The following is an 11,358-nucleotide window of genomic DNA, read 5'->3' on the forward strand; positions in this document are numbered from 1 at the left end:
TCTTCGGCGTACAATACTGACAGTTCTTACCTTAACTTCTTTATCTTTGTTATTACTCAGGCTACTTAAGCTATATAACTACCAAGCAAACATATTACCACTGACGGTGTATTTTCATTAACAAATTACAATTTAATAGTTTGACAGGTAAAAACAAATTATTTGAGCATTATTTTCTAACTCCTAAAGATTATCAAATAACATGAACCAATAGTCATCATAGTCACTAATGCCCATTTCTATGGATGAACGATTTTCTGATAACTTTTGCATGCATACAAAGGAAAAGGCGTATCGGTAATGCACTATTAATATAGCAATGACAAAAGAAACAAGAAAAGAGGTAACGTGTGTATCTATTATTTTGTATCTATATGAAAACCCCATGTTTTTTAAGAGGTTGTTCAGAGTTTTCAATGAAATTGTGTTATAGTTTTATGTTTAAGATCAGTAAAGAATAGTCCACCAATGTCCCCTTTTGGAAATAATTTCCATAACGTACATTGTTTTCTATTGTTAAACGTTTTCATTATAATCCTACAAGAAATGTAGACGTGCCTTCAATTCCAATGTCTTTCCAAATGGCACAACACCTGCAAAAGTAGTTTTATGCGCTGATTATCGAACTCGTCAAATACCTTGTTATAGTTATAAAAAGAAGATGTGGTATGATTGCAAATGAGCCAACTCTCCACAAGAGATAAAAAAAAACAGAAGTTAACAAATATAGGCCACCGTACGGCCTTCAACAATGAGCAAAGCCTATACCGCATAGTCAGCTATAAAAGGCCTCGAAATGACTAGGTAAAACATTCAATCGAGAAAACTAACGGCATAATTTATGTACAAAAATTGAACGAAAAACAAATATATGTACCATGTAACACATAAACAAACGACAACCATTTAATTAAAGGCTCCTGATTAGGGACATGCACATACATACAAAATGTGGCGTGGTTAAACATGTTAGCGGGATCCCAAACCTCCCCCTTACCTTGAACAATGGTATAACAGTACAGCATAAGAAAGAACTATAAATCATTTGAAAAAGGCTTAACGCATCAGATGGACAAAATACAAGTGTACATGGACGTGTAGTTTTTATGTTGTACTGTTATACCATTTTCCCAGGTTATAATCAGGGGCAGGGTTTGGATCCCGCTAACATGTTTGAACCCTACATATTCTGTTTGTTATTGATTGTCTCAGACAGGAATATGTAATTCAGTCGTTGTCGTCGTTTGATGTGTTGCATATCTGTTTTTCGTTCATTTTTTGTACATTAGTTAGGCCGTTAGTTTTCTCGTTTGAATTGCTTTACGTTTGTCATTAAAGGCATTGTTTAACTTGCTATGTGTTATGTGCTATTCCCATTGTTGAAGGCCATACGGTGACCTATAATTGTAAATTTCTGTGTCATTCGGTCTTTTGTTGAGAGTTGTCTGATTGGCATTCATAACACATAATCTTGTTTTATACTTTCTTATAATTTTTTTTTATATGTAAATATATTTAAATATGATTCGGAATGTAGGCACACGAACCTTTAAGCTTAACGATGCAATTTTCAATAAAAATCATTTTACCAATGATTATAACTAATTTGATTTACTTCATCAGCGCTTTTTTTCGAACTCGTTCGATGAATTGTTCGCATAAACGTTTTTATAATTCCGTTAAAACCTGGGATTAATTATAAGTTTGCGAGCGATTACAAGAAAAATAATGGACGGATTGACAGAGGGTGGGGATCGGGAATTTATGTCTATCCCCTAAATCTGCTACGAACAGTGTTGTGGTGGGGAACCGAGAACAACAATGTTTATGAAACCCATTGAACATTCGTGAGTTTGAAATATTTTTCAAACAATTTGATATAGCCATAAAATCACTTTTCATTTAGTCCCTGAAATGGGTGATATATTTTCATTTCAATGACAATGTATATTTCAATTTCAATGTGTTATTTTAACATATTCACTGGTTACCTTGGCAACACATTGCTTTTCCGGTGATACTTGTTAAAATACCGTCACACAACATGATAGAATATGCTTTTTTTTCAAAAATAGTCAAAAACAATTCATAACAAAAGCCTCATTGCCATTACATAATTTCTACAATAATGAGCACGGAAATGATTTTAGTACGTTGATATGGAAACCTGATTGCAAGGTGTTTGAATTTTGAAAAATAAAAAAAATACTATTAATTGCTTTAATTATAAAATACAAGACAGATATTTCATTTTCCTCTATTGAATTCATTGAAATATTGGTAAGAAATATAAATAGACAATTTTTTCATAAATATAACTTTTTGCATCTTTGAAATAAAACTGAGTTTTACTTTTGGACAATTTTGAACTGAATTTCTTGCGATAAAATTTTAGAAAAAAATATGATTGCCAAATATATTCAAATATTAACCTAATATAATTATAAAATTATAGTTACATCATGTATTTTTGATCAGAATAAAAGTAAAATTTTATTAAAAAGGTCAGGTTCGGACAAAACAGTCCAGTAATCAAGGACTGCTTTTAACAGCAAATCACAAATAAATTTGCAATGGGACTGGTTATGTCAAACTTTACTTTGTCTATACGTAACTTCAATTTTAGACCTGTAGTAAGTTATCTTTTCGGGCAGTCATGAAATAGTCCAATGACCAAGTCTACTTATTTGTTAACATATAATTGAGAATGGAAATGGCGAATGTGTCAATGAGACAACAACCCGACCATGCATGGAACAGAAAACAACAAAAGGTCACCAACAGGTCTTCAATGCAGCTAGAAACTGCCGCACCCGGAGGCGTCCTTCATCGGCCCCCTAAACAAATATACATACTAGTTCAGTGATAATGAACGCCATATTAAACTCCAAATTGTACACAAGAAACTCAAATTAAAAATAATACAAGACTAACAAAGGCCAGAGTAATGCATCAATGTTGAAAAAACTTACAAAGCTCGAAATCCCTCGACAGCAATTTATTCCAAAACGTAAAAAGTGTTACTTTTAATTTGCATATAATGTGAAAATCTAACATACCGACCAATATATGTGTATCAGAAAATATCCCTGTTACCTTAACTTGTATCTGTTTTTATGTATTTCAGAACAATTCCATGAAAGAGGTCTTACAGAATTTAGGCAAATGTAAGATAGATTTATAACATACAATAAGGTAAAGAAACAGTAAATAGGTTTTGTCGCAGATTTTGCTAGAATTTAGCCTACAACCCTGGCTCGCTGAACTGCAACTGAAAATCGGAAAAACATAATGCGTTTATTTCTTTTATTATCAGAAATATTGCAGATTGATGTCTTTAAATGTGGGTGAATATTTGTAAAGAAAGCACATACAATCGGCGAAACAACTTTTAAAATGTGTATTTAAATCGCAAAATCTCTATTTCTACTTCACAGATTGTTTCTTAAAAAACTATATATGTTGTGGATAGACAATGACAATACGTCGTTAACATTAATGAGAAGTTGACTGTCCATCAAGTATACATATTTTTGTTCATTAATTCTTATCATACAACAGCGTGACACGAGAAATATATGAAATGTTCGTGAGAGAACAAAATTACACTCAACAGTCATAAGAAAAATATATACATTTTGGGCTACCGAGGACACATAATGTGTATTCCTTATTTTGCAAGATGTTTATAAACTGAAAAATGTTTCTTCATGTCAAAAATGCTCTTTTTTTCAGGCATATCTATAGCACTTATTGTTTATTTCCTATTCGGACAAATTGTTTCAAAACCGAAAACTACAGTTACAGCTGTACCATTAGACAGTAATACAATAGTAACAACCAAATCATATAAAAAAGGTTCAATTTGTCCAATTTTGCAAGGCGGATTAGGGAATAGATTATTTCAGTTTTCTACAGCTTTTGCTGCGGCTAAGTCTAAAGGTATGGATATTTTAATTCCTTCAGATGCCAAAATTAGACAAGTATTCGAAATAAATGTAACATTCACAAACACTAGCCAATTATGTAAAGGATTACCAAAAGTGTTAGATAAAGCATCCCCAACATACGATCGTACAATCTTAAACTTTAGTTCATCAAGTAACATTCAATTAGGATATGGACTCCAGTCATGGAAATATTTCTATAAATATGACAAACAATTAAGAAAACAATTGACATTTCAGAAGCATATCAAAGACGCTGCAACACAAGAAATATACAAAATATTGAGGAAAAGAAATATAACATCTCGTAAAGATATAACTTTAGTCGGCGTACATATAAGGAGAGGTGATAAAGTCGGTAATAATGACGGTTTTAATATTGCTACCCCGGATTTTTTGAACAGGGCAGTTAATTACTATGTTACAAAATATAAATCGGTTTTATTTATTGTGATATCTGACGGAATGGAATGGTCTGAACATAAAATGCCTACACATGTACCGATTGAATATGTGTCTTTAGGGAAATCGGAATTGGATATGGCAACTGTAGTTCAATGCGATCATACGATTATGACAATAGGAACATTCGGCTGGTGGATTGGATACTTAACAAATGGAGAAGTTGTGTATTTGAAGGATGCTGCCAGAAAAGGTTCACGATTTGAACGGATACTTAATCATGAAGACCATTTTTATTCACATTGGCGAGGACTTTAATCAATTATATAATAATTTGATATAAATAATCCGACAACTTGCAGATTGTTTGTAAAATTTGAAGTATACACATGCAGGCCAGGGAGCTTTAAATCTGACGATTGATTTGTCTTTATATTACGATGTTATATGATATAGCTCTGCGATGAATTATAAACATTTCCCCGTTCTGTGTTGTTGTATTTTTCACGTTAACAATATGAAAACAAATGTTTTTGATATATGTTCGAAATCATCCATGATAAAATTGCACGCACATAAAGGACATGCATATGGTCAGAACAGATAACATAATAAACAACGGTGATTTTGTTCTGTAGATCCTTATTTTTTAAACTTATAATTGGCTGCTGTGATTAGAGTGTTGCTTTAAATAAATCAGAATAATAAGTTAAAAAGTATATTTCAAGTACGTCTTAACCCGTTATAACTCTATGACAGATCCACCAACTGGATCACCAGTGAAAAATATACACAGTTGAAAACACATATTATATTCATTACTCTAAATATCAGCACATCAATGTTAAATTTGAAAACTTGCAAATGCACAGTTTTGTGTTGTCATCGACGGAATTCGAAAACAATTCCTGTAAACTGTTACTGAACTGCAACTACTAGTGTGCAAATATATAAACTACTTTGAAATTTTTCAAGTTCATGTATCTTTGTTATCCTTTCCATCATAATCCCCCTGATGATTAATTAGTATTTGAAAAAATTATGATAATGATTAAATTAAAGAACATGAAGCTATAAAGAAAGGAAACAGTAGTAGACCGCTGTTCAAAAGACATAATCAATTGAGAGAAAAAAATCCGGGTTACAAACTAAAACCGAGGTATGACTTGCAAACAAAGGAACAACACCAACAGGAACACTGAAAGCAAAAAAACAAATGAACGCCAACATACATATAAACGATCTCTTTCATAACAACTGCCTTATTTCTGACTAGGTACAGGACATTTTTAGAAAATTGTATCGGTTTAAACTGGTTATGTTGCTAGCCAAACCTCCCGTTTATACCGTTGTAGAAACGTTGACAAATATGAATCATATCCTTATTAGACAGGGTTGGTGCAGGGATAAATGCTTCAGAAGAATAATGAGGTTGATTAGGTAAAGCCAAATTAACAACATTTCATCAAAACTCTATGTAAGACGGACACATTATAAAAGAGTATGCAAACCATGCTGCATCTCAACCTGGAAATAACAGACGGATAATTTTAATGTATTGTAAGGCCTTGCAAATACTTCTTATGAAATTATAAATTTAGAATCAGAAATTTTATCTTTTAAACTTAATGGTTGTGTTCCTTTGGATAGTTACTTGGCTCGCATCAAGCAAGTGAAACATTTTACATTTGTAATCAACGATAGGGCATTAATTTACTATATTTATGGATTTCACAGGCCAAAGTTTCACTTTTTGTCAATAATTTACAGGGAGAAGCATCATTATTATATACTTTTTAAGGTGTAATACCACCATTGATTTTCCCCTATTAGTCTTTGTTTTTTTTGTGATTTTTATTTTTTTAAATTGGCACTTTTAAAAAAAATGTACAGTATTTACCTTTACTTCAACCAAAGAAATACTTTAAATCCGTTCCAATGCTACAGTGAAAATTTCACACTACATTGCATTGCATATAAGAAGGTAACCATCACCGGAAGTAAACAACCCAATTTTTACACTGTTATTTACTGGTTACCTGCTTTGGTAACTATGTAACCTGAACTTTCCAAAATATTTTATAACACCATCAAATCAAAAAGGAATGATGCTTTCAGACACCCAACATACTTGTTTATGACTCAGAAAAATTTAAGTACATTAAAATGCAGGGTTAATTTTCTACAACTGTCAAATTCAAGGGAATGTTTTTTAGACCTACTTTCGTATACAACCGGATGTGACGTGCCATGATTTGGTGGTATTACACCTAAAGAACACCTAAATGTCGAATAAACTTAATGTAATTTTTTTCCTTCTAATTGCAACTTATTTCAAGCATAACTGTCAAGTTTTGTCTCAGTCAGAGCTATAGTTTCAGAGAAAATCACTATAATGTAAGGCCATATCCTACGACGATTTCAGTCTAATTTCTTCGAAAAATCCTAATTTCAGTGTATCATTATAAAATGCAGTGTTGACTAATATCTGATCATATCCTCATGATCTATTCATTCAAACAATTAAATAGGACACAAAAGACAACTTTAAGATGATAAACAGTTTTATTGCACCTTTAAGTGTTCATTTGAAGTTCTGTATTGGTCTGTTTTGGTCCATTTTTCCTTCTTCTTTCTTTTTTCATCAAAACTTGATATTTTTTGTCTAAAAAATAAAACAAATGTTATAATTTTCTCAAAAAGTAAAATAAATGTAATGTTAAATCAATAAGTAAAGTGTTTTAGCTGACAGAACTGTCTCTATAAATGTTAACAGTCTCTACGGAAGTTTCTATAAGCCCTTATGTGTAACTTGAGTTTTTTGTTTGTTCCCCTAGTGTGACAAATAACGGTTCCCTTTCAGTCAATCATTTATTGTCACTGGTATCAAAGTGTTTTTATTTACTTATAACGGTATATTTCTAATAGATTTACACAAAAAATCCACTTTCTTGTATTTTATATTAGAAAATGGGGAGAAAGAGTAATAAATATATACCTCAAAATGTTTTTAAAAAGGGTTATGTCCCTTGGAATGCTGGTTAAAAAAAATGGTAAGAATTATAAAGTTTAAGTATGTGAGACTGGATTCTGATGTGTATGAATCCAGGGCAAGTAAGTGTTTATATGATGTTTTGTCAGTGCAAAATGCAGACGGCACAATGGCAAATTGTAAACTTTTGCGACCAAAACACAAAAAAACATAACATTAGTTGATACATACTTTAATGCTAAAGTGTCATCTGCAGACCAATTCACATATAAGATTTTTAATCAGACTGCTCTTCAGAACATGGTTAACACTGAAATGAAAATTCACATGTTGTATAAACAAAACTGTAAGGGTGATTTAAAATTTGACACAGTAAACTGAATACAGCTTTGTCTGTCCACCCATTTGACTTAGCAAAAACCCGTAAACCCCCATTTCAAGGCAATTTGACCTCAAACGTGCTTTCCATGTCTCAATCCATTCCGAATAGTCCATGTTTACAATGTATGAACTGGTCTAGTAATAATTTTTAAAAATTAAAGTACAATAAGGTCACGAGTGCACATGTAGTTTCCCTAAATAAGTGTAATACCACCATTGATTTGCCCCTATTAGTTTTAGTTAAATTGGCACTTTTAAAAAAATGTACAGTATTTACCTTTATTTTAACCAAAGAAATACTTTGCATGTATAAAGTTTAATTCTTTCCAGTGCTACATTGTACAATGAAAATTTCACATTACATTTCATTGCATATACGAAGGTAACCATCACCGGAAGTAAACAACCCAATTTTTACACTGTTATTTACTAGTTACCTGCTTTGGTAACTATGTAACCTTAACTTTCCAAAATATTTTATAAGACCATCAAATCAAAAAGGAATGACGCTTTCAGACACCCAACATACATGTTTATGACTCAGAAAAATTTAAGTGCATTGAAATGTAGGGTTAATTTTCTACAACTGTCAAATTCAAGGGAATTTTTTTTAGACCTACTTTCGTATACAACCAGATGTGACGTGCCATGATTTGGTGGTATTACACCTAAAGAAAAACTTTGCTTTTCGTAAACATATGACGGTCGTCTTTTCATTTCTATAAAAACTAGATTCTTCTGTTCAAGTAAGTGTAACTTCTATGTTGCCGATATCATAACACCTAGAACAGTAGATTCTTTTCATGTAAGTTCATCTATATCTAGGACTAGACACTCGCATCAGATAACTGCATGTGTTTTGCTTGAATCATTAATGTATCTTATGAAAGCGTAAACGCAGAAACGTTTGATGATTTGATAGACTCCTGAAAGGAAAGAGAGTGATCTCGACCTCAGTTGCTGGCTGTCAGTTATGAAATAAAAACTTCTTGTGCTTTCGGTAGTATGCTCATTTCATCAATCAGATATTGTACTTTACAAACAGTCCATATTCGGTGGTTACCAATCCATTTCCCAGATATGACTTTCCTTCACGATGGAATTTTCAAATGGTAATTTCACTGATTGTAAGACCAGTAAGTTGTTTTCTATTTTAAATATCCCAATTGATACGGCACAAGCACAGAATAATGCAATTGTGAAGGGCGATGTTAGTTTAACCGAAGATCCCCTTGAATCATTAATGGTAGCTGGACCAGAAGTCAGTAGACTGGTAGATGAATTGAAAGATCAAGTGGTTTGAGTCGACACAATGCAGACTCTACGAGAACACACAGGGATTTCTCTGTGAAGATGACAACAACGGAAATGTTCAAGTTTCTCGCCGACAGAACTGCGTCTTTAGAGACTAATAAAAACGCTTATGTTACTCAATGTAAAAATATTCTTTTCAATTTCAATACGAATACTTCCCACCTATTCCCTTGTTACCATGAAAAAGCTAGTACACGAATTTTTGTCCATGAGAATCATGCTGCAGAAAATGGTGGTAAAAGTAATTGTAATCAGTGCTGACACAGATGTGGTAAAATTAGTTATTGCAGCACTCACAAGATTATGTGTGGACAAATTGTGGATAAGTTATTGAAGGAATAAAGACTTTCGATGGCTTCCTGTACATGATATATCAAATGTGTTTGGTCCTCGTGTAGCTGCTATTTCTTTCTTCTATGCATTCAGTAGTTGTGCCACTGTGCCGTCCGCATTTTGTGGGAAAGTTTGACAGACATGGGAAGTATATTCAGATTGAAGACAATAAATAATGGCATGCTTTATAGAAAATCTTATTGATAAAGATGATGTAGACAACTTCAAATTGCAGCTCGTGGTAACAAAATCACACTTAAAGTCAGTCTTTAAGTATTTCCATTACGTTCCATCTGCAGGTCATTTAGGACCAAATAAAATACTCGGTTGGCGCGCCTATGGAACGTGTTGTGATTGATTAACTGGTTAATTAAACGACAAACCGTAATGTTTTGTAACTGCTTTTCTAAATGAACTAAAGCATATGCTATTCCAGACCAGGAATCCCTGACCATTTCCGGAACCATCGTGAATGAATTTATTTGTAGGTTTGCTTCATCATTTCAGCTCCACTCTGGTCAAGTTATGTCGTTCGAGGCAAGATCTATGTGATCTCCTAAAAACTGACAAACTAGAAAAACACCTACAATCTAATGGAATCGTAGAAAGATTTAACAGAACACTGCTAAGCTTGCTAACATTTTATTGTGAAAATGATCAGAGAAACTGGGATGATATTTTGCCACAGGTTATGATAGCATGAAGATCATCAGTTCACTCTAGCACAGGACAGACCCCTAATATAATGATGTTTGGCAGAAACATATTTCTTACTATGGAAGCTGTTATTCCACGTCCACATGACCAAGATGAATCAACATCCCCTGAAACAGATAATATAAATAAATGAATTACAGGAAGCTATGTCATAGTCACATGTACTGGCTATGAAACATCTTACGCAGAATTCTGAGTATAAAAAAACCGCCACTATGACTTGAAAGCAGTAAAGCGCGAATTACAAGTAGGTCAATCTATATGACTTTATGATGCATCAAAGAGAAAATAAATTTGTCATAAGTTGACATCAAAATGGAAGGGACCATATTTTGTGACAAGGAAAGTTCATGACATCAATCACGTTGTGAAAAGGTAAAAACAGTCAGGGAAGGTCTACCATATCGATAGACTACTGCCCTATCAAGGACGAAATCCATCCACTTGTTTTTTTTAGTTAGAAGGCTGGAGATGTCTTTCATCGTTGTTGTTTGACTAATAACCGAAAATAGTGACTCAAGTTGTTACATTTTTTAATTGTTTTGATAAGTTACTAGTACTACGTTTAAGAGTAATTGTATGACTTCTCTCGGACTGAAGAAAGTCATGTTGGAGCTTTTAGAGTTGGATCCACTCTGGAAGAATGTATAAGGGAGACAAATGGCCATTGTTTCACAGGACATATTATTAGTTGTAACGGATGGATGAGGGAAAGATTAAACTGTACTGCCAAGCGGTGTTTTTTTTGTGTGTGCAAGCCGTGCTGCGGAGAGCAATTAAGACAACCTAGATGATAGCTTTTTGGGAATAGGGAGCATGAGGGTGTGGATATCATATTTGTTATTGAATATGCCATATGGGGTGGGGGAGAATTTTAAACACACTATAGTCACACTACAGGATACTAAATAATATTGTGTATTGTAGTATTATATGTTGTATGGATTTATAATTGATGATTCGATTTCAGAATGAGAACATCATCGCAAATAGAAGTGAAGTGCTGGTTATGTCCATTGTCATGCAAAACAAGAAGGCAGCTAAAGAACCACCTAGCATCAGTACCACACAAGAGGAACTCCCTCATCTGGGTTTGGTGCCCAGACGAAAAATCGTATAGAAGATTGGTTGACCTGAAGGAATATAAATTATCATGGCAAACCATATGAGTAACATAATTTATGTCTTACAGTTTTTTGTCTAAAAATAATAGGTTTGGATGGCCAATTACCCTGAGACCTATGATAAGGTTGTTGTCTTTTCGAATGAAAA

At 33.0% G+C, this 11,358-nt stretch overlaps 1 protein-coding gene across 1 annotated transcript; it reads left to right on the forward strand.

Annotated features, from left to right (window-relative positions):
• Positions 1–256: 256 nt before the first annotated feature.
• On the forward strand, positions 257–5,315 carry LOC139501190 (galactoside alpha-(1,2)-fucosyltransferase 2-like). Its single transcript, XM_071290181.1, has 3 exons — positions 257–343; positions 3,128–3,167; positions 3,736–5,315. The coding sequence occupies exons 1-3, from the start codon at positions 320–322 to the stop codon at positions 4,665–4,667; spliced, it is 996 nt and encodes a 331-aa protein (XP_071146282.1). The 5' UTR covers positions 257–319; the 3' UTR covers positions 4,668–5,315.
• The last annotated feature ends 6,043 nt before the right edge of the window (positions 5,316–11,358 follow it).

The sequence above is a fragment of the Mytilus edulis genome, chromosome 13 (assembly GCF_963676685.1).
Source record: "Mytilus edulis chromosome 13, xbMytEdul2.2, whole genome shotgun sequence".
NCBI lineage: Eukaryota > Metazoa > Mollusca > Bivalvia > Mytilida > Mytilidae > Mytilus > Mytilus edulis.